The sequence below is a fragment of the Oryzias melastigma genome, linkage group LG2 (assembly GCF_002922805.2).
Source record: "Oryzias melastigma strain HK-1 linkage group LG2, ASM292280v2, whole genome shotgun sequence".
Lineage (NCBI taxonomy): Eukaryota > Metazoa > Chordata > Actinopteri > Beloniformes > Adrianichthyidae > Oryzias > Oryzias melastigma.
The window spans coordinates 409,965-434,543 of record NC_050513.1 but is presented as its reverse complement, the minus strand read 5'-3'; the positions used below and the strand labels follow the sequence as shown (position 1 = coordinate 434,543).

The 24,579-nt window shown below is 42.9% G+C and overlaps 1 protein-coding gene across 3 annotated transcripts in view; it reads right to left on the bottom strand.

Moving 5' to 3' along the window:
* LOC112160147 (neural cell adhesion molecule 2) overlaps window positions 1-19,050 on the bottom strand; it is a 615,672-nt gene extending 596,622 nt beyond the window's left edge. For 2 of the 3 annotated variants that reach the window (XM_024294536.2, XM_024294537.2), the window contains exon 1: window positions 18,823-19,049. In XM_024294536.2, the coding sequence (XP_024150304.1) occupies window positions 18,823-18,874 (52 nt within the window). In that variant the 5' untranslated portion in view covers window positions 18,875-19,049. Of the gene's footprint in view, window positions 1-18,822 lie in introns of all 3 variants that reach the window. The other variant, XM_024294538.2, reaches the window with a different exon arrangement.
* Window positions 19,051-24,579: the final 5,529 nt, after the last annotated feature.

The following is a 24,579-nucleotide window of genomic DNA, read 5'->3' as shown; positions in this document are numbered from 1 at the left end:
TGATTTTATCCTCTTTTTGTAAAGCACTTTGCGATTCGTTCTGTGAAAAGTGCTATTGAAATAAAGGTATTCTATTCTGTTCTGACTGTCTTATTAGATATGTGATCACTGCCACCTGTCGCCCGCAGCACGCCTGTAGGCGTGTGCGTGAACATTTTCTCCCTACGGGGTCACTGAACGCTCTACGACCTTGATATTTTGTTCGGGTCACCTCCATATAATTTTGACCATTTCTCGTTAGCATCCACCAATGAGGGCAGTTGGGACTGACGACGGCCGTTCAAGCAGCCACTTCCTCAGAGAAGTCGACGTAAACGCGCATTTCAGGCCTTCGCATTCAAAGTCTAGCGTTCATGCACAGCTACACAAGTTTCTACGACTATGAACATGCCGTGCCAGCTAAAGGAGGCTGAACTTTGACCAATCAGGCACTCAAATTAGGGAGATACTGGTTTATCTGATGAACCCAATGACAAGTCAGTGTTTGTCTTTCTAATAAAGAGATGAACCAATCACTCCCCGAACACGATGCTAATCCCAGATGCTAGCAAAGCTATTCCAATTCACACCAAGATTTTCCAACTGTAGAACAAGAAGCCCCTCCCTGCTAGTCCAGTGTGAACAGCATGGGTTGAATGCACATATCGCGGGATCAGAAATACTCGGTGTGTACATACAGTAGCTTTAGGCTTCAGAGGAGCTGTGTGAGCCGGTTTTTCTGGACTTTCATAAACAATACAGCTTGAAGGTTCATCAGTCAAGCATGAGTCAGCAGTTTCTCCATCATCTATGGAAACAGAGACGCTCCGCCTCAAACAGCTTCAGATGTTTAGAGGGTCTCCTGATCCATTTGTCTCTGGTGTTTTTTTCTTTTTGTTTACCTTCAGTCTTTCAGTAACAGGTGAGTTCGCAGAACTAATTACAAGAGGGGGCGTGGCTTATGTGCAGGAGGCGGGGTCAGGAGAAAGCTGTCTAAAAATGTCTTCAAACCCAACACAAGAAGCTCTCAGCCCGCATCTGTTGACTCAGCTGTGTTGGACAAAAAAAAAAAACGTCTTCAACCACACAAACCTCGGCTCTAAAGTCCAGTCCGGGGTGCTGAACGTACAACCTTACAACAGAGTGGTGGGTTTGATTCCCTCCACATGTGTGCACAGACTCCTGTTATTTCTCTTTTTAATTTGCATGATGAGGCAATAAAAATGCAAAGAGGAGCGTAACGACCTGCACTCCACGAGTTTGAACAAAAGGAAATGAATACATTGATTTGATGATGAGCGCAGAGGCTATTAATGCCCCCCCCCCACATTTACATGCTCTTTACATGGAAGGCGTGACCTGACGCTGGAGGAGGAAAACAAAATATTTCTGCTCAGTAAACAGATTTGAATTCCCTGAATCTCGTTTCCTGACAGCCTGGAAAAACAAAAAGAGTTTCTCTGACGTTCCTGAAATCTCTTGTTTGTTTAGAAGAACAATCAGAGTCAACATTTTTGTAATGTTTACTTTTATGTACAGAAAGACTCTTTGTGGTAAACACATTTAATGTTACTGGATAAAAGCTTAACAGGTTATAATGAAATTTTACAATTTATAAAAGCCTTTTTTTTTAGTCTTTTCTACATTTTTTGCCTCTTATCACCTTTTTTTCATCAGCTTTCCCTTTTATTGCACTTGAGATGTAAATGTAGAGACTCCTGTTCCCCTTAAGCAGATTTTATTCTGTCTTAAAACACTAAATGTGAGATATTTCATCACAAATGCAGGAAAAGTTGTTAAAATATTTGCCAATAAATGTAGAATTAGAGCTGCATACATGCAAATTAAAACGTTCATAAATCAAAAGTCTTAATTTGTCCATTTTTGGCTTCGTGTGTGAGAAAAGAACACATGAACAGATGTGATGGTGATGTGGAGGATCCAGAATGTCTGCAGGAAACATCAGCTTTGTAGGAACTTTGTCGTGTTTCTCCAGAAAACAAATGAAGGTCATGTGACAAATGCACTGCTGTGATTGGTTCTCTGCGTTCTGCCTTCTGTAGAACACACAACCAAAAGGGTTAAAGCTGAGCTCTTTGAGAGGACAGCAGTTTTGTAAAAACAAACCAGTTGTTCCTTCACTGAAATTTAGCATTCGTCTGTTTCTACGGTAACCCTCAAAGGACAAAAAGAGTCAAAACTAGTCCTCACTTTGACTCCACCCATTGTTAATTTTCCGCTGACCTTTATCATTATGTGCTGCGTCACCCGTAGAAAACGGTTTATTCCGGTTCCGACCAAATGAAGTCAACTCAGTCGCCATTTTTTTCACAAATGGACGCCGCCATGTTGGAGCCAGACGACGTCAGTGATTGGTCAGAGTTGGTCTGAGTTTCTATGGCAACCACTCTCACCAATCAAGACGCACTTGAAAGTGGGCTGAAGGAAATCCATCAGCAGGCTCCACCTACTTTTATGGAGGCTTCTGATTGGTCAGTTAATAACTTGAACTACAGAAATAATATCATGAAAAAAACATAAAAAAGTACTGGAGCAAAAGGGTTATTCTGATGAATAGAATGATGTCGGAGATTTTCCACTTCCTGTTTAGACCGCCGGGGGGCGGAGTCTCATTTACAGTAATGTATATGGACTTCCGACTCATGCATGATCAGCAGCAGATGGGAATGTGCCCCCCCCAGCATGTACATATGCACACTGTTACCCCCCCACTGGCTCCCAGTGCGGTTCATCTGCTACGGCGCCGTTGCTTCTGGCAGCCACGGCAAACAAGGGCGGCTGTGTCTCCACGGCGACGCGGGGCATTTGCATGAGCCTCACTGGCTCCTTTAAAGCCCTGGAAGTTCTGGGGGGGGTGTCTGCAGAGGAGCTCCCGCAGGCTCAAAAGCCAAACATGAGGAGCGTTGTAAAGTTTGATGTCAGACGGCGTCCTCTCAGCCAAGCGCAGCAGGTGACGGAGCGCGTCACGAGGACTGACGGGAGCGCCGCCAGAGGGAAATGGGAAGCGACTTACAGTGGAGGCGGGGGAGCGGCTTACTCCGCCCGTCCCTCAGGTGTCAAGCTGCTTTGAGGAGGTGCGTGGCGAGCCGGCTTCCGCCGCCGCTCACACTGCTTTTCACGGATAACTCTGGGGTTTAGATGAGGCCTCAGCCTCACAGTTGGTGCGTAATCCCGCCTTTTTGGCAGCGTGCGAGCTCAAAGAGGAGCGAGCAGCTCTGTCTGTGGACCACCACTTTCTGGAGGGAGAAGTCCCGCCCACACGTCCTGATTGGACAGTACTGACCATTTACCAGGAAACTGATCAACCTTCAGGCGGTAATCCTCCAGGATTGGGAGATTCTTGGAAGTTTGATCTGCAGGGCTCGTTAGGCACTTCCTGTTTGTTTGCTGACGCGGACTAAACTGCCTCTTCACTTCTGAGCCTCCAGCAAGAAAGGAGCTGAAAAAGACGGAGCGTAAGCAGAATCCTGGAATAAACATGCACAGCGGTGAGGCCCCGCCCACACCTTCAGGAAGCGTTCGCCAGTATGGAACCATCTCATCAGATCCTTTTCCCGCTCAGTCCGAATTGAAAATGTCGGTCTGCCGTTTAACAAACACATCAGTCCTTTATTTTATCCAACGTTTCTTTGTTTTTCTGCGTCAACAGGAAGTGAACGGTCGCTCGGCTGAAATTCTTCACTTTGGAACAACAGATCAATGCAGTCAGTCTGCAGCGCCACGGAGACACAAGACTGTTTCTGTGGCAAACGACACACTTCAAAGAGGGTGTGTGTGTGTGTGGGGGGGGCACTGGAGCAGAAAGAGCTCAATCAGCTGAGCTGAGCAAACATGGAGTGTTCACTGGAAGGAGCAAGAACAAAGACGAGACCTGGAAGCACACGACTGAAGCTATGCGGTTTTATCATCACGGATCAGGAAGGACAAACTGAGTTTGTATGAGTGACATAGAGAACACCACAGCTGGAGATCCAGAAAAATGTCCAGAATAGATTTGATTCTCTAAAGGAGATCTAACTAAAATGTTCAGATCAGTAACATTGTAAACATTGTTCTGCTTCTCCTGGAGGACGTTTCAGTTTGGACACTAGGTGGGGATCGTGCTGTAGAATTACACTTTATTCCAGAAGAAGAAAGTATGAGGGAAAAATGATGTTTTAGACCACAAATGATTACTTTAAAATATTTCCTTAAAAGAGTTTGGAAAATTCATGTCTGTGAGTTTATAAAGATGTTCATTTAGTCAGCAATGTAAGTTTAGGTCACGTTAGCATTAGCCATCCTATGGGGAATTCCATTATACGCTAGAATCAAGCTAGCAGAATTTAGCTTCATGTGTTAGATCGATCTTTATTTTTATGGATCAGTTGTTGATCTATTCAGCTTAGATCAACTCAGACTGATTAATCACTTTTATCAACCCAGCTCTAGAAAATACAGTTGGGGGTCACAGTCTCCCTGCTCCACTCCATTCTGATTTATCAACTTGTAGACTAAGATGTCTAATAAACTCCTGCCGCTCTGCAGAAACTATGTCCTAGAAAATGACACAAGTTTTTAGGTTTTGGATAAAAACTGCATCATTGTAATTAAAAGAGTGCTGGGAACGCTGAAACATAGATCAAAAGATGACCAGAGATGACTTTAAACCAGTAAGGTTACTGAGAATTAAACTAAATTTAATTAAAACTTGACTATAGCCTAAAACATCCTGGTGAAGCTTCGGAAAGTTTTTTCTGTAAAACTATAAAAGTGTAAAGATATAAAAACCGCGTTAGCATGAAGTGCTGATGGCAACATTTAGGATGAACGAGGATCTGGCTGAACTACCAATCTCCTCCCTCTGGAGCTCAGACGCGTCACGCTCACATGTTACGGCGTGTTGCAGGTCGCTACGCACAGCAGCTGCCACAAACGATTGTTTTAAGAGTCCACTACCATATTTCATGGACTATAAGCCGCTACTTTTTTCGAAGATTTTGAACCATGCAACTTATACAAAGCTGCAGCTATTCTGTGGCTTTTTCTTCCACCACTAGGGGCGCTCTAACCGGAATTAGAACAAAAAATGAGATGGACAAAAAATCAGTGCAAAGAAGAATAGGAAATGCTACTTTTTTTTAAACAGAACACACACGAAAATTTACGAACAGGTTTTAAATCATCGCCCCTTCAAGATGGAAAGCAAACGAAGAAGTTCGTATGATGTAAGGTTTAAGCTGAAGGCCATTGAGCTAGATATCCAGGAAGGAAACTGCGCTGCTGCACGCAAGCTCAACGTCAATGAGACGTTACAGGCGGCGGGTACATTTACAGTACGAAATTGTACAAAAAACCCACAAAATTGTCCTGTACATGCAGTTAACATAACATTTTTCAACATAGATATTTGCGGCTTATAGCCCAGTGCTATAGGCCCTGGGGAGGACCCAGGACACTCTGGAGAGACTATGTTTCTCGGCTGGCCTGGGAACGCCTCGGGGTCCCTCAGAGGGGCTGGAGGAAGTGACCTTGTATATCTTTTTTCAACACTTTTTTTTTTTTTTAATTTAGCAGATGCAGCTTAAATGCAGGTGCGTCCTATAGTCCAGAAAATAAAGTAATGACCGATTATTTATTCTAATTAGTCGACGAATTGGGTCAAGTGCACACTGGATGTAAAACGCATCTTAACCATCATTAGCTTTAAACTAACTAAAAACTAGATATATATCATTACCTGCAATAATCCTAGTGTGAATGCTGTAAGCTGAATTTGGCCTCTGAAGATGCTTGTGCTGATAGCTGAAAATAGCTAAAAACACTGGAGTTGAAAGCTGAGAACAGTGAAGCTGATAGCTAGCTAAAACATTAGTTAAATGCCAAATTAACCTAAAAACTGAAAAAAAACTTAGGTTAGCCAAAACAGCTAGCATGTAGCTCAAAAAACAGCTAAACTTCAAAACACCCAAAAAACTGAAAAACAGTCTAGATTAGCCAAAACAGCTAGCATGTAAATATTAGAGTGACTCAAAAACAGCCTAAAAACTAAAAAACAACCAAAAAAAACACCTAAATAAGCTAAAACAGCTAGCATGTAGCTGAAATGACTGTTTTCAGTGAGTGCACAAAAAAACAAACTGACAGAACGACTCCAAACGTTTAGACGTGGAATACATGAAGGACCCAGCGAGGACGAGGCTGCAGCGGGCGCCGCGGCTTCACAGGTACGACTATGGACTCACGGGGAAGTGGAGCTGCTCACTCTGAGGCGCTTTATGTACCATGACGGTTTCAAATGAAACTCCACCATCATGTGGATGGGAGCGCTCTATTAATTTGTGGCTTGTGACTGCTGCACCCCGTCGCAGCAAAGCCTCTCCATGTATTGACTGAGGGGACGCGGCGCTATGTTTCTCCACGTCTGCAGCTTTCGCCTGGAGTGGCGAGACGATCCATCACTCCTTCGGCCGCCTACTCCAGACGGCGCTGGATGGATGAAAAGCAGCGTGAAATAAAAGTAATCTCTGCTCTCCGAGCAATACACGAGCTTAAGCTAGCTGGAATTCACCCCGGCCCCGCAACAAGGCACGCTGGGAAAAATCTCATCAAGTCCTGAAGCAGAAGTCGCTAGAAGTCTGACCAGAAATTTCAAGCTAAGGAGACGGCAGAAACCTGCTGGGACGGGTGGGTGGAACTGTGAGGAAAACTGCTATCTGAGACGCTGGCATCATGAAAGCAGTTCCCATCATGCTCGGCTCTCCACAACACAAACAGGCTCTTTCAGCAACCACCTGGCTGCAAAGGCATGTGTGAAATCACAAGGTCGTCCTAAGACTCGCACCCCGGGGCCGATCTCCTCCGGCGGCCGGCTCTGCGTCAGCGCTCGTCTGCTCAGGCTTTGATCACACCTAAAGTGCCGAGGTCAGCGCGCTGGAGAGGATTTGTTTGACGAAAGGAGAAAACAAGCGGAGCTGGAGCGAGCTTCCACCGAAGAAACGGCGAGAGGCCAGTGAGCTCCGTCCTAAAATATCCTGCGGTATGTGGGACAGACCGGTTTAAAGTCAACCGAAGAGACGCAGGGATCTGCACTGATCAGGAGAGCAGATAATCCAGGAGTAGAGGATCATCCAGGTGATTTACGGATCACTGATTTGGTGAGGGGAGAAGGTGTGAGGGCCAACCAATCCTTTCTGTAGAGCACAATGTTACAGTCAACAGTTTAAAAACCAGCTAGAACCAGACACAGAAGGGTTCTTGTGTTGTCACAGGATTACAACCGTTAGTAACACAATTTAGCTCATAACTATGATCGTACACAGTCTTTGTTCAAAAGGATTGTTATATAAAATGTATCTAGTAAAACATTGCGATTAAGTAAGGGATAATACCCGACGAAGTGTGCGTTATGAGAAATTAACGCACGACGCGGAGGCCTAAACCGTCCGACGCGAAGCGGAGGACGGTTGCCTCCGTGAAGTGCGTTAATTTCCCATAATGCACTCTTCGGAGGGTATTATCCCGCTTATACCATGGTCTTTACAAAATAAATAAACATTCAATCAATATTTAGTACTTTATTCTTGTTATTTCTTTGGTTTAGCTCATTTTTTCACACAAAGCGGACTATTTGATCATCCGTGATGCGGTTTGTTGTCACGGTGACATGGAACACGGCATGAAGCCGGAAGCCGTTACAGACCTCAGCTGCAGCGGTAAAGTGTCGCTGTTTTGAAAGAAAGACCCGGACAAATTAGGATATTTTTCTTCCTTTTCTGTCGTTAATCCTTCAGTGAGCAGCTAGAACATATTCAGCTTCTGTCTGTGTTTCATTTCACGGCAGGTTCGTTCTTCTGAGCTGCTCTTAAATGAGAAACTCCCTCTTGTGGTGAAACAGAAGACTACACCTTTCATGTCGAGTGGTGTTTTATTAGAAGGAGAATAACCAATTTGTCAATATTAATTTACCTTACAAAAGGAGAGGAATATAAATGCTGGTCGCTACAATAAGTTGAATCAAGCATCAGTTCAGAGAGAAAGTTCATCCATTACTGCTTGTTTTGTCCAGATGATGAAGGAAAAACGTGTTTTAAAGAAGCCTGCGCAGTGATATCGAACGTTTGGTCTGTGTGACCGGAACTTCTTTTTTAGGTGTGCGTTATTACTGTGCATTATCACTTTTTAATGCACACCCAGCAGCCAATCAGAATCGAGTATTCACCCAGACCATGGTATAATTTTATTTAATTGTCCACCCAGATTTGCGATTAATTTCTTTAATTTTTTAAATAAATTTCTGGACCTACGTTTTTTTGTTCAAATGAGTGATACTAGCTTATTAACTTATGGCAAAAAAAAGTATTTAAATTTCCTCCAAGGTTTGCGATTAACTGGTTAATTTTTTTGATTGATTCGTTGGCCTACTTCTTTTAAAATCAGTGATAGTAGTTTATTAACAAATAATTGCTTTTAAAAATGTTGCAGTTAATCGCGAAAAAAACGAGTTTTTCTTTTTTTGCCATGTTTTAAAATAATTAAATGATTATAATTGATCCCTCACCCTATTTTTTTAATCAGTGATACTAATATAATGACAAATTATTGTTATTTTTTTTTTATGTTGCGAATAATCGCGGAAACGTTTTTTTTTTTTTTCCCACCAGGTTTGTGGTTAAATAGTCAAATGTTTTTAATTGATCCCTGGCTCTAGATTTTTTTTTTCTTTTTTTAATCAGATACTAGTTTATTAACATTTTTTTTTTCATGTTGCAGTTAATCACAAATTACATGTTCTTGTAGCATTTTTCTGATAATGGAGGACATGCATAAAGAAAATGAAGTTTTAAACTGCATTTCTGAGTATTTATTCCAACTGCTGTGAATCAGGTGCAGACGATTTAAAGCTGTTTAAAGCTGCGACCCAGGAGTCCAGGTTTGAACCGTATCTTTGGGAAAATGAACAGTTGCATCCCTAATAAATAAACATTTTTCCTCTCTGGAAGTTTGCACAACTTGGCCGACTATCCCAGAGTTCCCAGCTTTGGGAGTCGTCCAAGCGGAGTTGCCGTGCAGATTAATTAAAAACAGTTTCCCAGCACTTGTGAGGCGATCATTAGAAGTTTGAGAGATAATAACACGCTTGACGGAGCAACACTGACACGGCGACGCTTAAAAAGTCCTGTTGTTCTTCACAGGAGCCTTGAGGAACAGAAATCCATAGGTGTTAAGAACTCCATCGAGCTGCACAGCAACAAACACGTAATTAGCTTTCCCTGAAAATAACATTAAAGCGTGGCGGCTGCTGCTGTTGCTGCTGCTGCTGCTGCTGCTGCTGCTGCGGCAAAGGAAGATCTTCCCCCCACAGACACCTCCAGTGAGACTCGTGTGGGAGGTCCACCAAAATAGAGCACAGGAAACGAAAGGAGGGAGGAGGAAAAAGGGGAAGAAAGAGGGTCCAAACAGGGATCCCGCCTGGCCTACATCGGAATTCTGTTTGAAGATTTATGGACGGATCTGCTGCATCACCACCAAATCCACGGCGTCGACCTCCACTCATCAAACGCTCATCTGTCCAGGAACAACAGTATGGAGTCAAATCAAGAGCAGCTTAAAGTGAACGAAAAATCTGATTGAAAAATTAAAAAAACAGACAATGAAACAGAAAAATGTTTTTGAAATTTTGAAAACAAGACATTGTAAATAAAAATAAAAATGGAAATTTAACAAAAAAAGGTTTTGAAAATTTGAAAAAAAGAAAGTTTGACCAAAAAAATGAAAATTTGAAAAAAATATTTTTTCAATTGGAAATTTTTACATTTATATATATTTTTTAAATAAAAGTTTTTCAGTAATTTTTTTCAAATTTTCCAGATTTAAGTTTTCTGTTCAAATTTTGCGATGAACAGGGTTTGACTGTCATTGGACAATAGTGACAAGCTATGCACTTTTGCATTGGAAACCAACCTTTGATGGGTCACTTTGATGCAACTTTGATGAGTTTTGGACAGTCTGGTCTTAAAGACAAACCAACTTGATCACCAATAACAACAGTTTACTCCAACTCTCCTTTTCGTAGCAGAAAAAATAAAGATTCCTCCAAATGGGAGTCCTCTCCTCACGTTTCCACGCAGACGAAGCTGTCGTGCAGCCTGGAAGCCCCTCCTCCCTGAGCGCTGTGGTCACATTCATAGGTGTTTGTCGGCTCGTCTCTCATTAGTGTCGACACGCTTACATTAAGCCCTTCTCCATTACTGTGATGGACTCCTCTCTGCAGCCTCTGTCGCTCCCTATAACCAAAGCCGGATTGAGGAGGGGCCCGGATGTTGCAGCAGGAAAACGTGGCTCTGCCTGACGGCTCCTCTTCATTAGACTTCTGTGACTCAGCGTTCGCACTTTTAACTGTCGCTTAGCTGTCACGCAGACGCCCCTTTTGCCACCTGTCTGCCCGTCTTCTTTCTTCAGCCCAAATGTCACCCTCCTCTTCCTCACCTGCCACACGTTCTGCTTTCAGCCCTCACTGATGAAGAACCCCACCGCTCTGCATCTGTACGCCGTTAGCTGCTCGCTTTCAGGAAACTTCATGTTCAATCAAAGCCTACGCAGGTTTCTGAGGCCATGGAGACACATCTTTAGCCATTTCAAAGACTGCTTTTAAAAAGAGGAATTAAAGAAGATTCTACGGCTCTGTAGGAGAGGATGCTTCTGGGAAATATGAATTTGTTTCAATATAATCCAGGAAGATCCGTACGGTATAATCTGGGAAGATACTTATTACACAAACATCATCGGGTTTTATGAGTTTCCAAATCAATCCAGGAACTACACATAGGACTTCTGTTAGCAGGTTTAACTACTGTGTAGTACTTTACACTTTACAGGAAGTACTTTACACTTTGTAAAATGTAAATTCAGTATTATAAACTGTCTGCAGAAACTACAATCCTAAAGTGTTGTCGGCGCAAACTTGCTGTCAATATGCAACAGTTTACTGTAATACTATGTTCTGATACTCAAAACTTAATGGTAGTAATTTACACTTTGTAAAGTTTAAAGGTTCTACTGTAAAATGTCGTTTATCAGCACATAGAAATACTTTCCATTAGCACTTTACAGGTTGGGCGTTACACTTTGCAAAGAATGAAGTACTATTGTAAAGTGTATGAAGGTTGTATAAAGTAGGCCTACTACTGTAAGCTGTAATGTATAACTGCAAAGTGTAAGGTACAACTGTAAAGTGTAAAGTGTAGGCACACTATTGTAAAGTGTAAATTACAACTGAAAAAAGTAAAGTAGGCCTACTACTGTAAAATATAAAGTACAACTGTAAAGTAGGCATACTACCCTTAAGTGTAAAGTACTAGTGTAAAGTACTACTGTAAGTTAAAGTTAAAGTCCCACTATTTGTCACGCACCTAGGTGTGTGAAATTTGTTCTCCGCATTTGACCCATCCCCTGGGGGAGCGGTGAGCTGCAGACACAGCCGCGCTCGGGAACCATTTGGTGGTTTAACCCCCCAGTCCAACTCCTTAGTGCTGAGTGCCAAGCAGAGAGGCACTGGGTCCCATTTTTTTTTAGAGTCTTTGGTATGACTCGGCCGGGATTTGAACCCACGACCTTCCAATCTCAGGGCGGACACTCTACCACAAGGCCACTGAGCTGGTAAGGTGTAAGGTAGGCCTACTACCGTAAGGTGTAATATACAACTGCAAAGTGTAAAGTACTTCTGCAAAGTGTAAAGTACAACAGTAAGGGGTAATGTAGGCCTTCTACTGTAAGGTGTAATATATTACTTCAAAGTGTAAAGTACTACTGTAAAGTCTAAAGTGCAACTGTAGAGTGTAAAGTACCACTGTAAAATTTTAAGTACTACTGTAAAGTGTAAAGTACTACTGTAAAGTGTTGCATATTGTCCAAAGCTACAGTTTTAAGCCTCAGAATCTGTAGGGATTAAGTTACTTGCACAAACAGTTGATGAGTTTCAATAGTTCAAAGATTCCTCGTGAGGACTCACTTCAGTTCCTTCCCTTTTTAGTCCTCTCACAGTCTGTAACCCGTGGACCATTGATGGAAAGCCTCATGTGGTTTGGGTTCATGATCGACTGCAGCTTCTAAATCCGTCTGGTCTTTGGGACATGAAGAACGATGGAGAAATGAGGAGCGATGCTCTGAGAGATGTGAGAGGAACACGATTAACTTTGATGTTTAACAGAGGAAAGGCAGTTTGAAAAAAGCTTTTAGGGCTAAAGGAAAAACCTGTTTTCTCACAAACTTTGGGGAAAATTCCAAAACAAATGTGAGTGTCATGTTCAAACAGTAGAGCTGATTTAGCCTGTTCCATCTTTGAGTTTTCCAGATCCAGATGAGACTCATCTGTCAGGAACAGCAAACCTCCTCAGAGGCGAGAGCGAGCGTGCTGACGGGACAGCAGACGGTCTGCAGAGCCTCAATCTTCTTTAAGAATGAACTAAGTCACGCAGATCAATCTTCACCGATTACATTTCACATATGACTCATGTCAGCTCATCGTGTGGTGGAAGTGGGTCAGTCCAAACACACCAACCACGGGGTTCACATCCGTCCCTTCATTTAATCATGGCTGACCAACCCCGTGGAGCGCCGGAGCGGCGTCCCGCCAGAGGAAGTGACCGCGTTCTTCCAAATATGTGTCAGCGAGCCGCCGCCGCCGCCCTGGCATCCTGGCACTGCATGTCAGCCGGCTCGTTAGTCTGGCAGGACGGACGCACGCCGCAGCCAAGGGGTCTCCTGCCCAGCTCGAAGGGGGCTAATGTCAACCAGTGGACGAGTCCAAAAGAGCAGAAGACGCTGCCTCCTCCAATCACATCACCGCGCCTTCATTTGGCTCCAACGCCACAGGATTCCATTGCTTTTTATTAATTTTGGCACCGTGTGACGGCGTGGAGCTCGATTCAATTTCTGGCAACGCAATTTAACTCCACGCAATCAGATTGACTGGAAGTGGATGAATTTTTAAACATAATCTCCATCTCTCCCCACACAAGTCCTCCCATCGCTCTCATTTTCCTTTTCTGAGCGTCAGAATGCAGAATTAATGAGCGACGCCAAACGCCGTCTGCAGGGTCCCAAACTGCACTGCAGATCTGGATTAGGAAAAAAAAAAACTCCCTGAAGATCACATTAGTCATTATGAAGATAAAAATGAGCAATTGGAGGGAAAAAGGAGCTTTGTGCATCACAAGTGCACAAAAAGATAAATGAGTGTACTCGTCAAGCCACATTTAACAATTCACACTCATCCCAGATCTTTTCCTCTTCACTTTCTTTCATCGCCGCACAAAAGCAGAAGCAGCTTAGAGTGAAAACCTGTTGTAGGGTTCTGCTGAGGCCGGAGATGGAAGTGCAGCAGCTTCACGATCGCTAAAACTCAACAGCAACCGCCTCTTCGCTTTAGTCTCAGGCAGACTTTGGGGTCAAATCAGGATCAGCTCAAAGGGAACGAAGAAACAGACTGAAAACTTGAAAAATAGACATAACTGAAAAAAAATCAAAATGTGAAAATAAGACACTGTAAATTTAAAAAAATAAAAATAATGGGAAAAAAAACTGAAAACTTGAATAAAAAAAGTATATATATATATATATAAATGTAAAAATTAACAATGATGAATAATAACAGCTGCTGTTTTGAAATTTCAACTTATTGTTTTTTCCTTTTCCGAATCTTCACTTTCAGTTCTCAGTTTACAGTTTCAATTCTGATTTTTCAAGTTTTTGCTACCGAGCTGATCCTAATTTTACATGGGGGCGGGGCTTTGAGCTGATTGGCTGCCGGGACTAAAGGATGCATTATATTTCAATAGGTTATTTTTAAATTTATTGTCCATCCATCCATCCATTTTCTTGGCCGCTCCTTCCCTTTCGGGGTCGCGGGGTGCCGGAGCCTATCCCGGCTACTGAAGGGCGAAGGCGGGGTACACCCTGGACAGGTCTCCAGTCTGTCACAGGGCCTCAATCACACACCCATTCACTCTCACATTCACACCTAGGGGCAATTTAGAGTCACCAATTAACCTATGAAGCATGTTTTTGGACGGTGGGAGGAAGCCGGAGTCCCCGGTGAAAACCCACGCATGCACGGGGAGAACATGCAAACTCCACACAGAAAGGTCCCAGCCGGGAGTCGAACCGGGGCCTTCTCGCTGTGAGGCAAGAGCGCTAACCACTGCGCCACCGTGCAGCCCTAAATTTATTGTCTTTTGTTTTTTTTAATTCGAGTTTTCTGTATTTGCTTCTTTTCCAATTTTCCCCCAAAAATCTTTTTTTTTTATTTTCAAGATTTGTTTCAAGTTTCAAGGTTTTTTTTATTTTATTTTAAATACAATTTTTTTTCAAATAGAGCTCAAAAAGACAGCTGGTTGTTGAATATTCTCGTGTGAAACCTTCACAGCATTCACACTATAATGATTCTGCTGCTCCTTTCTGTATGATATTCAGCACCTAAAAACTCAATCACAATTTCAGCAATTTCAGCAATCTCTATATCAAATTATTCAGCGCATTCAGGACATTACTAATTGAATTTTTTGTATTCATAAACTTTATAACTTTTGAAGTATTGAGCAACATATTCCCCATAAGAAACAAATGAGAAATGTTCCAAATTCTTCAAAAACTTTTCACTTTAAAACCTTTGTTTGCCTTAGTTTTTAAATAATTTGGCTGTGAGTCGTTATATTAGCATTATGCTAGCTCCTTTGGGATCTACTGAGGTTTTTTCATGCTAATTTTACCTAATATTTTAGCAACATGCCGACGTTTCTTGGCTAATTTATCACTTACTGATGTCAGGCTACTTCTGAGTTTAGTTTTGTTTGTGACTAATTTTACTGAGGATTTTTTGGCTATTTTGGAGTCGTGTTAGCTTTGTAGCAATGAGCTAGCTTTTTAGGCTAATTTGGCATCAACTAAGGTTTTTTGGGGCTAATTTAGAGTTAGAACATATTTAAGCAACACACTGAATGTTTTTGCTTAATTGGCATGTATGGAGGATTTTTAGGCTAAAATAACTAATTTTTTTTCAGAAATTTCAGGGCTCTTCCATAATTCTTTAGCAATATCCCAAAGCTTTTAGCAATTTTGGCAATTTGCAAATAGCTTTTGCATTTTCAGCAAATCCCTTCATCAATTACAGCAAATTGCTTCAACATTTTCAGCAACCAGATTTAGCAGAAAGCATTCACATTAGCATTATCGCAGGTAAAGCAACTTTTCTGGTTATTATTATGGTCTGTGGGAAAACTGTCCACATTTGGAAACAATCTCCAGATTTGTTCTCTGTTAAATGGAGATTTCTTTTATTTTGAAGTCAAAGGTTCTTCTTCTGTTTCTATTTTCTGCATAAACTTTCCAAATATGTTTTTGCTAACTTTGTTCGCTTGAGGATTTCGATGTGGCGGTGTGTGCAGCCGCTTTCAGAAAGTAGCAGACGGATACACAACGACCTGACGTGTAGAGAGAATCCAGTAGTTTTTCAAAATAAAAATTCATTCAGAATCAGAGTAGAAATAAAACAGAAAAAAAAAAATGTAGGTGGTGTTTTTGTTGTCCTCTGCAACCAACTGTCCCACAAACTGGTACCAGTCCGGTCATGTTCTGCTTGTTTTCTGTTACTTTTTCTTTTATTTTTTTTTCTTTGCTCCTGCGCAGTCTACTGTGGCTCCGCCTTTTTCCTGTGGATCAGTCACAGCAGCCTGCAGTTTAGTAAGTAGTTAGTAATAAGTTTAAGGCTCTCTGTTTGGGCTCGTTTTGTTTCCTGAGCCTTTTGTTCTTGTTAATTACAGCTGCCACGATTAGTCGACTAATCGACGACTAATCGAGTATTAAAATAGTTGATTAATTGTTACTTTATAATATATAGAGTCAGAGTGCAGTAAAGTCAAAGGTTATAATGGTATCCTGCTAGCTTGTTGGACTATTATGGCATTTACTAAGGTTTTTCTAGGCTATTTTGGAGTTTAGCTAATATTTCAGCTACATGCTAGCTGTTTTGGCTAACTTTGGCTTTTTACTGTTTTTTAGACTAATTTGGCATCAAACTAATATTTTAGCTATCAGCCTCTGTGTTTTCAGCTATCAATTTCAGCATCTTCAACAGCAATTCAGCTTACAGCATTCACACTAGTTTTATCACAGGTAATGCTGTTTATCTAGTTTTTGGTTAGTTTAAAGCTAATGATGGTTAAGATATCTGCTTTACATCCACTTTCTGCATGACCTGATAAGTCGACTAATTGGAAAAATTAATCGGTGATTAGTCGACTAATGAAATAATCATTTGTGGCAGCTCTATTATTAATTGTGGTTTTGTAAATGAACCTCCTTGGTGTCAGCCACTGATGTGCTTGTGACTCTCTCCATCTGGGTTTCCTCCTGCCCGCGCATTGGCGACCACTGATCTGACGGTTCAAATAACAAAATTAACTGATTCCAAAGGCTGTAGAGGAACAGCAAGAACGTCATCTCAGACTAAACTCCTGCTAAACTAAATATAGTCACATTTAAAACTATAAAAAAACTAAAGTAAAGAAGACAATAAGAGTATTATGGGATGGACGTCAACAAACAGAAGGAAACAAGTTTAGATCTAAAGCACTCTTCAGCTCAAGTTTTCACTAACTTCCTCCCTGAAGGCTGACAACAATCCTCTGTTGTTCATCACCCCGGATACTGTCGCCGATAGCAACTGCTGGAAACCCCTGACGGTCTAAACTGGGGGGAGGCTGACTTGTTCTCCAGACATTAGCGTTCGTCATCACAGCTGATGACCTGGATCTGATGTAGCCATGCTGAAAGCAGGAATGACCTCTGACCCCAACGCTGGAAAAACTGAACTCTCCAAAAGTAAAAAGTATCATCGATAACGTTTTTGACAGTAAAATAATGTTAGAGAAGATGTGTCTGGGTGACTAGAAAGTTTTTATTAACCCTTTAACACCTCACGTCACTGGTGACGCTTAAACACAACATTTTAGCACTTTTCAACTGTTAACACGATCATTTACTTATTTCTACAGCGTCTATTTTTGCAGTGTACGTCAGAGCAAAAGAGGAACCCGAGCATCAAAAGATCTTCTTCTCCTGCATGATGAAGCAGAGACCAGTCAGCACGCCCCCTTCTCCAAAACAGTTAGTCTCTTCCATTTGCTGTATTTGACCAAGAATCCTCTGGTTCAGTTCTACATGTGGTCTGATGGTCCAACAGAACCTCCTGAGCTGCTGTTCCATCGTCTGTGTTTTCTGTGGATCACATGTGTCAAGGCCCGGGGGCCGGATCCGGCCCTCCAGAAGTTGAGACAAACCAAATCAAACTCCCCCTTTATTCTCCCCCTTTATTTTAATGGTTCACTCCATGGTCACAAACGTGGAAAAGGTGTCCCGTCTATAAAGAACAACTCCTGTCCTTCTGCAGCAGATGTGCCGCTCACAAAAGCAAAGGAGGAACCAAACCTGGAGAATCATCTCAGCTGAAGCAGGAACTCCACTTTTTCTCACCAGGCTTTGGACACAGTTTATGTTCCAGGAGGAACCAGGAAGCACAAATCTTTTCAAACCCTGAGCCACTAAGACCCGCCCCCTTGAGATCCAGCGAAACGTCTCAATTACGCCACTTAACGTCCCACTGCAGAGCCTAAGCAGGCATGTAATCCACGGTAAGTAAATGCAGGAACCTGCAGCAGCGTGACGGCAGAGCAGCTCATCACCTGCTGGTCCTTCCTGGATGGATCCTGCAGCATCCTCCTGACTGAACGCTGAAAGACTGGAGCCGGATGAAGTGATGATGCAACGCCGCAGCAAGCAGGAGACAAATGCAATGAAAGTTATGAACTCTGTTCTTTGTTTGCCGTTTATTCCCAGACTCATCGTTTCCTCAGACTTTTATGAGTCTGCAGATTAAACTCTGCAATCATCTTCATCAAGAAGAAGCTCCAGATATTTATTCAACCGCCACAGACTGCACCTCCTCCTGCACGTCAGAATTATTTATAAGCCATAAAAAAGTTAAAAAGTCACCGGCGGAGCAATAAAAGCATGCAACACGCTCGCGCGGGAGCAGCAGCTCCAGCCTGAGCGGCGCTCTACCCCCACCTGCCGTTGTGCGCCAGCAAACCCGCCACCAGCCCGTCCACAAGTCCGGGTCTGCGCTCCAATCTGGGGGGTGGCTGTTCATCATTTTTACTTTTTGATGGCCTTCTGATGCAGATTATGTTTGGAAGAGCGGGTTTAGGCATGTGGAGAGCGCACACGCGTGCGCGCGCGGCTCCAGCAGCTGATTAGGACTCAATTAAGGCACAGCTTTTCCCAATCGGAGGCTTCGCGCCTCTCCAAACCAGGTGTCACTGATGGCCGCGCGCGCGCCCCAACTTCAGGACGCATCCTTTGGGAATGTTCCCGCGCTGCGCACGCGGAGGATGTGTCAGCGCAGCCTGGACCGGAGAGGAGGAGGAGGATGAAGGAGGAAGGCGGGGGTCTCAGCTGATCCGTTCAAGTTTAAAAACATTTCTGGAGAAAAACAAAACCAAATGCGCAGCTTTTGCGCAAACACCACCAGCAGCTGCGGAGAACCAGCAGACCCAGAGGGGGGAGTTTATGGGGGGGGGCAGTTTTCCTCCTCAGCTCGGCCGCCCCTTTAAAGAGGGACCCCCATCATAATCCCCCCCTTTTCAGGGAGAAGGGGCGCGGGACGTGCCTCCACTACCAAGCGAGGTCCGCTCCAACCACACAGCCCCCCCACCCCGCCTGCGCATCCGCACACAACTTGTCCACAAAGTCACCGCGCCTCTGCTGCGCGCGCGCGAGAGAGCTCACCTTGTCCGCTGCAGACCAGCACCCCGAGCAGGTGCAGCAGTCGGAGCATCATCGTCTCGCAGGTGTGTGGGGGGCCGCGGTCCGCTGCTGGGGGGGGAGGGAGGTGAGCGACGAGGGGGGCGCCGCTCCGTTCATCCACCGTCCGGGGCTCCGCTGGCGACTGAGCTCCTCCGCTCCTTCCCTGCGCTTCCTGCCTATGCGCGCGCTCCCGCGGCACGCTCGTGCCCGCTCAGAGATGAGAACCCCCCCCCCCCTCCAGCTTTCTCTATGCTGCTGGAGGCTGTCAGTGTTCAGACTAGAGAGGGAAGAAGAAGAAAGACAGGTTTTAAGGAAACATTCACACCTCATCTCCTGATCAGAGGACGATATCCTGGAGAATTTTGATGACAAATATCAGAAGATCTGACAACAAAAACTAAATCCAGCCGGACTGGGAATACATCAATCTGGATCTCCTGGTTTGAACCCTGATTCAGAACTTCTTTGGGTAGAAGAAGTCCACGTTGGCATGAGCTCAGAGGACAGTCACGTTGAGGAACGACATTACAGTAAGGTTCCAGTGGAGAAGAGGTCCTGGTTCATTCATATCTCAGGAGAAGCAGAGACATAAAAATCCCACAATGCAACAGCCGTCACTCCCTGATGGACCTCAGAGTCTCCTAAACTTCATCTGAAGCTGAAACAACTCTAAACCCAACCATGTGGATCATCTTCATGTGTCAGAACAGTTCTGGGATATGGATCGGATCTGGTCGTGCAGGCTGATGGTGGGAGGATAGCTGAGCGGTCCAGATGTTCCTCACAGCCTCCTGAAGACCTGGAAATGTGCTCACTCTCTCCTGGTTGATCACTTCTTTAAACAGAGCTTTAGGAAGATAATGGGATCGATAAGAACCAAGACACTGCTGGATGTCCAATGCTGAGGAGGTTCCTTGTTTCTACGCTTCAGGAAGGAGGTGTTTTAAGGTGTGGACAGGTAACTAGTAACAGGTGTCTTTAATACAGGTAACCAGTTCAAAAGCGGGGCTATAATACAGTTAACCAGTTCAAACTGGTTACCTATATTAAAGACACCAGTTCAAACTGGTTTCTTTAATATAGGTAACTAGTTCAAACTGGTGTATTTATTACAGGTAACCAGTTTAAAGACGTTTCTTTAATACAGGTAACCAGTTTAAATTGGTGTCTTTAATGCCTTACAGCTCATAAATGTTCTCTGCTCCAAACTCATTTTTAAAGACCCTCCCCGTCACTTTTTGATGTTTTGGCTGTCACTAACTCTTCAGTCCGCAACCCTCGAGACGCGGAACCGGATGCGGTACCAGATGCAGACTGGTTTTCGGGACACATCCAGTACTCTAACCCAGTACTGGTATTCTAACCCGGTAACGGTCTGTGTCTGTTACAGCATTTGGTACCGCATCTGGTGTCAGGTTTGGGTTAAAGTACCAGTACCGGGATTGTGTACCGGTGTGCTCCGCGTCGCAGTACTGGACTGGTTCTGGTTCACGGCCGGAGGTTGGTGACCCGTGATCTAAAGGGAACAGCCGGTACGTCAAAAACCGACCAGTTCGGGGACACCCAAAACGTTAAAAAGAGACGTGGAGGGGTTCTTAACCAACATGTGACAAGTACGGAGTGAGAAATGTGTCTGCCAAACATGTCAAGACTGAAGCTTTTTATTCCAACTTTAAACTTAAGCTACGTTCACAACAAGCATTTGACGACCATTCATGAACCCACGTTTAGCCCATCCACACCAGACTCACGCATGTACCTCCAGTTGAAAGAGGTTTGGTGCAAAATGTCAAAGTGGTTTAAATCTAGTTATTCTTGCTGCAGGCAAGCTCTATTCCAATATATGAAAGACTTGGTGTCATAGACATTCCTATCCTTTATGATCAATGTTTAAACGGTTGGTATCTCTGTGAATCAAATGGATGTTACCAAAACGTCACTACCAAATCCAAGTCCCTGATTGCTCAAAGTTTGACCTGGTTTGATTTTCCAATGTGTTTTGTTCATAGAGCCAAAAAACAGTCATAGAAACCTGTGATGCAATGCATGGATGCGAGAGTTTTGAACTCCAAACACACATTTACATAGACTTCTCATAGAACAAATGTTGCTGAGGCCATCTTCCGACTTCCTGTTTGAAACCAAATGAGTTCATTAAGTAACCACTAGGTGGCTTCTTACAAAGTCAGTCTCTACAGTATTAAAATGTGTGACCTAATGCAACAAATCAATATTTTTCATATCTCAGGTTATTTCGTTTTATTACGGGGAAGGGGGATTGGCTCTTGATGGGCTGGTACTGGGCGTTTTGATGCCTGGTTGGTCCATATCCTTTATACGATCAGATATTTAGTCAGATATGGATCCTACATACATCACTTTCTCAGAAGAAACTCGAGCAGATTCAAAGTAGCTTTGAAAGGACGACATTTAGTTTAATCAACTTGGATTATCTCAGAACAATCATTTCCTGCAGACACTCAAAAAATACATTTAAATCATTGAAATGAGCTATGAAGCTCCACATGTTAGCTCCAGTATTTACATTACTTAGTATTTAACGTCCATCATGGTATGTCATAGTACGTGATTGTATTGTTAAAGTTGTACAGACATGTCCACATGCACAGATGATTCAAAGTACTGCAGGTCTAATAGGGATAGAAAAATGACTCCAAATATCAGAGCGTCCGGATCGGCGCCAGCGTGATGAAGTCAAAACGGCGTGAACGTCTCCAGCGGCGGTTTTGTCAGGCGTTTCTCAGACGATAAAGTCGTCAGGTCTTCATCTCCGGCTCGCTGCAGGATGACACGTTAACTTCGGCAAAGACCTCCACAATAGATTATCTGTGCTTGTAATTCCACTGTCAGGGCTGCTTTCAATACAGCCATTTAAGGGGGTTTCCACGGTAACTAGGCTGGCTGTGACAGCGGCGATGACAGAGCGATCACTGACAGGATGACTTAAAGGCCGCGCGTTGCCGGGATGGTGCAAACGGAGCTGCAGCAGGCATCATTAACACCAGCTAAAAAGTGCTTTCTTTTCATGCCTCAGCCTCCATCGCCACAGCCTGAACGCTCCCAGGAAGAGAATTTTATTAGAGCGCTGATGGAATCGCATGAAAAACCGGAATATTTTCTGTATCAGGGCTTGAATGTGTGAGCAAAGGTTTCTATTTCATGAAAACAGAGCAGTAAAAGGAGGCTTGAAAATATCTCGACATTCATCTTTACTCAGCCTTCAGTGGGAATGAAAACATTTGCTTTTTAATGGAATAATGACATTTAATCGCCGTTTTTGGCCATGGAGGTTTGAAAGGGTTGGAAATTTGAGCGTGTGAGGGTTAAGAGATCAGCAGAAGCAGACAAAACCCGAATGAAAGCGGGAAAAACAAAACAGCCTTCGTTGGGATGACCTCACACTGAGCACACATGACCCCCTTCAGCGCAGTAGATGGGATGGAGCGGCAACAAAAGGAAAAAGAGGTCGTGATTGGCTTTAGAACTGTCAGATTTACCTTCATGTTGGTTAAACACTAACCAGCAACCCGTCTGCTGAAGCTGGTTTTCGTTAACACGGTTCATGGTGATCGAACATCAGAATAGAACAAAAAAAAACATAATAAAAATAATTAGGGGTGTGTATCTTTCCCTCTCACATTATTCAAGACATCACATGTGTTAAGGCCCGGGGGCCGGATCCGGCCCTCCAGGTAATTCTATCCGGCCCTCCAGATCATTTTATTTTATTGTTATTAATGACCCGATGTTATCTTGTGTTCATTTCTAACTTGTATAATTTTGACAAAATATATTTTTATGGAGAGTAAAATATTGAAAGTTATTTAAGGTTTAAGTTGATTTATTCTGGAATAATATTCCTACCCTTTTATTATTCATAAATATGCTCAACAGTTACTGTTTCAAAGTTTTAAAACTAGCATTCTGTTAGCCTTTTGGACTATTTTGGCATTTGCCAAGATTTTTCAGGCTATTTTTGCATGTAATGTTTCATATACAGTACATGCTAGCTTTTTTTTTTTTTGGCTAATTTTGGCTTTTTAAAAGTTTTTTTAGGCTGATTTGGAGCTTAGCTAATATTTACACACTAGCTGTTTAGGCTAATTTAGGCTTTTTGTTTCTTTTTTTTTTAAGGCTATTTTGGAGTTTGGCTAATTTTTCTGCTTCATGCTAGCTGTTTTGGCTAAAGAAATGCTTTTTTGGTTTTGTTTTTCAGGCTAATTTGACATTTAGCCAATATTTCAGCCAGCTATCAGCTTTAGTGATTTCAGCTATCAGCTTCAGTGTTTTTAACTATCAATTTCAGCATCTTCAGCTATCAGCACTAGCATCTTCAGCGGCCAAATTCAGCTTACAGCATTCACACTATATAGCATTATCGCAGGCAATGTGATATATATCTAGTTCATATCTATGTTAAAAAGTTACTTTTAAAGTGTTCAATAAATGTTTATCCTGTTCGTCCTGTGACCTAGGGTGTGTTTTGGCCCCCTGTGCGATTGAGTTTGACACCCCTGCGATACATGGTCCACGAATCGATACATTAAGGCTTCAACTAACTTTCTCGATACAGTCCAATTCTATTACAAAAAATGCTCAAATCTAGATATTTCTTCCTCATATGGTGTTTAAAACTATAAATAATAATGCATGGCTGTCAAGTTATATTTCCTTTTACAATTTCCCAACTTGAAAGGGATAAGAGACATCCAGCCTTTAGCAGTAGAAATCAGAAAACACAAACCAAATAGTCTCTTGATTTCAATGACATCCACAAGAATCAAGCAAACAGTCCATTTCCAGAAGTTGGTTTTATTTTAGAGTTCAGTCTTACCGGCTGCTTCTTTGGTGTTTGTACATGTCTTTTTTTTCTACTTCTGCTGCAAAGTTCTCTGAACACCAGCTGTTCTCAATGATCGCTGCTCTTCCTGGTTATGACCGAATCCCCCCTACTCACTATATAGTGAGTTTGTCATTTAATAGAGCTGTCCAGATCTACTAATTCTAAACTCCAGTGCACTAGAAATTCCCCAGAAATCTTTGCGAAAATCTAGCTTGCATCAATGCTTACTAGATTAGCGAATATAGACCACAATGCATTGCGGTCGAACAATTTTGAACAAAAAAAACTCATTTTTGAATAAACCGTCCACATTTTCACCATCAGAACACAGCGGAGTCATTATTAAACATGAAATGTTCGCATTAATTTCACTTTGTGAAATCAGTGACGTCATATCTGGCATTTCAGAAAACAAAAGAAAAGTGGTGAACATCCTGTTCGAATTACCTTTAAAATCCAGGGCACTTTATAGTCCTGAACTATATCGTTTTTTAGTAGTTAGGGATCAGGGAGGGAATTCGGACACAACTCCTGTCTTCCATGAGGGTGTGCATCACTTTTATTTGTCCTACCATCACACAGGCCTCTGTTGGTTCCCCCAAAAAACAGCTTGGTAAAAGTCTTCAATCAGTCACAGCTGTGCTCCACCCAGCAAAAATGGCATTTAACAGAGAAATGTACTCAAGTCTAAAGATCTCATTTCCCAGAATCCAGGTTCCCATGTTTAAACAGTCAGACTGCAAACTCTTCAACAAGACCAATGAGCTGTCAAAGGACACCAGCAACTAGACTGGGATGAACCAATCCACAATGAGCAGCTTTAAGGGGGAGATCTAATGATTAAAACAATTCTTAGAAAATAAAAGATCTCACTT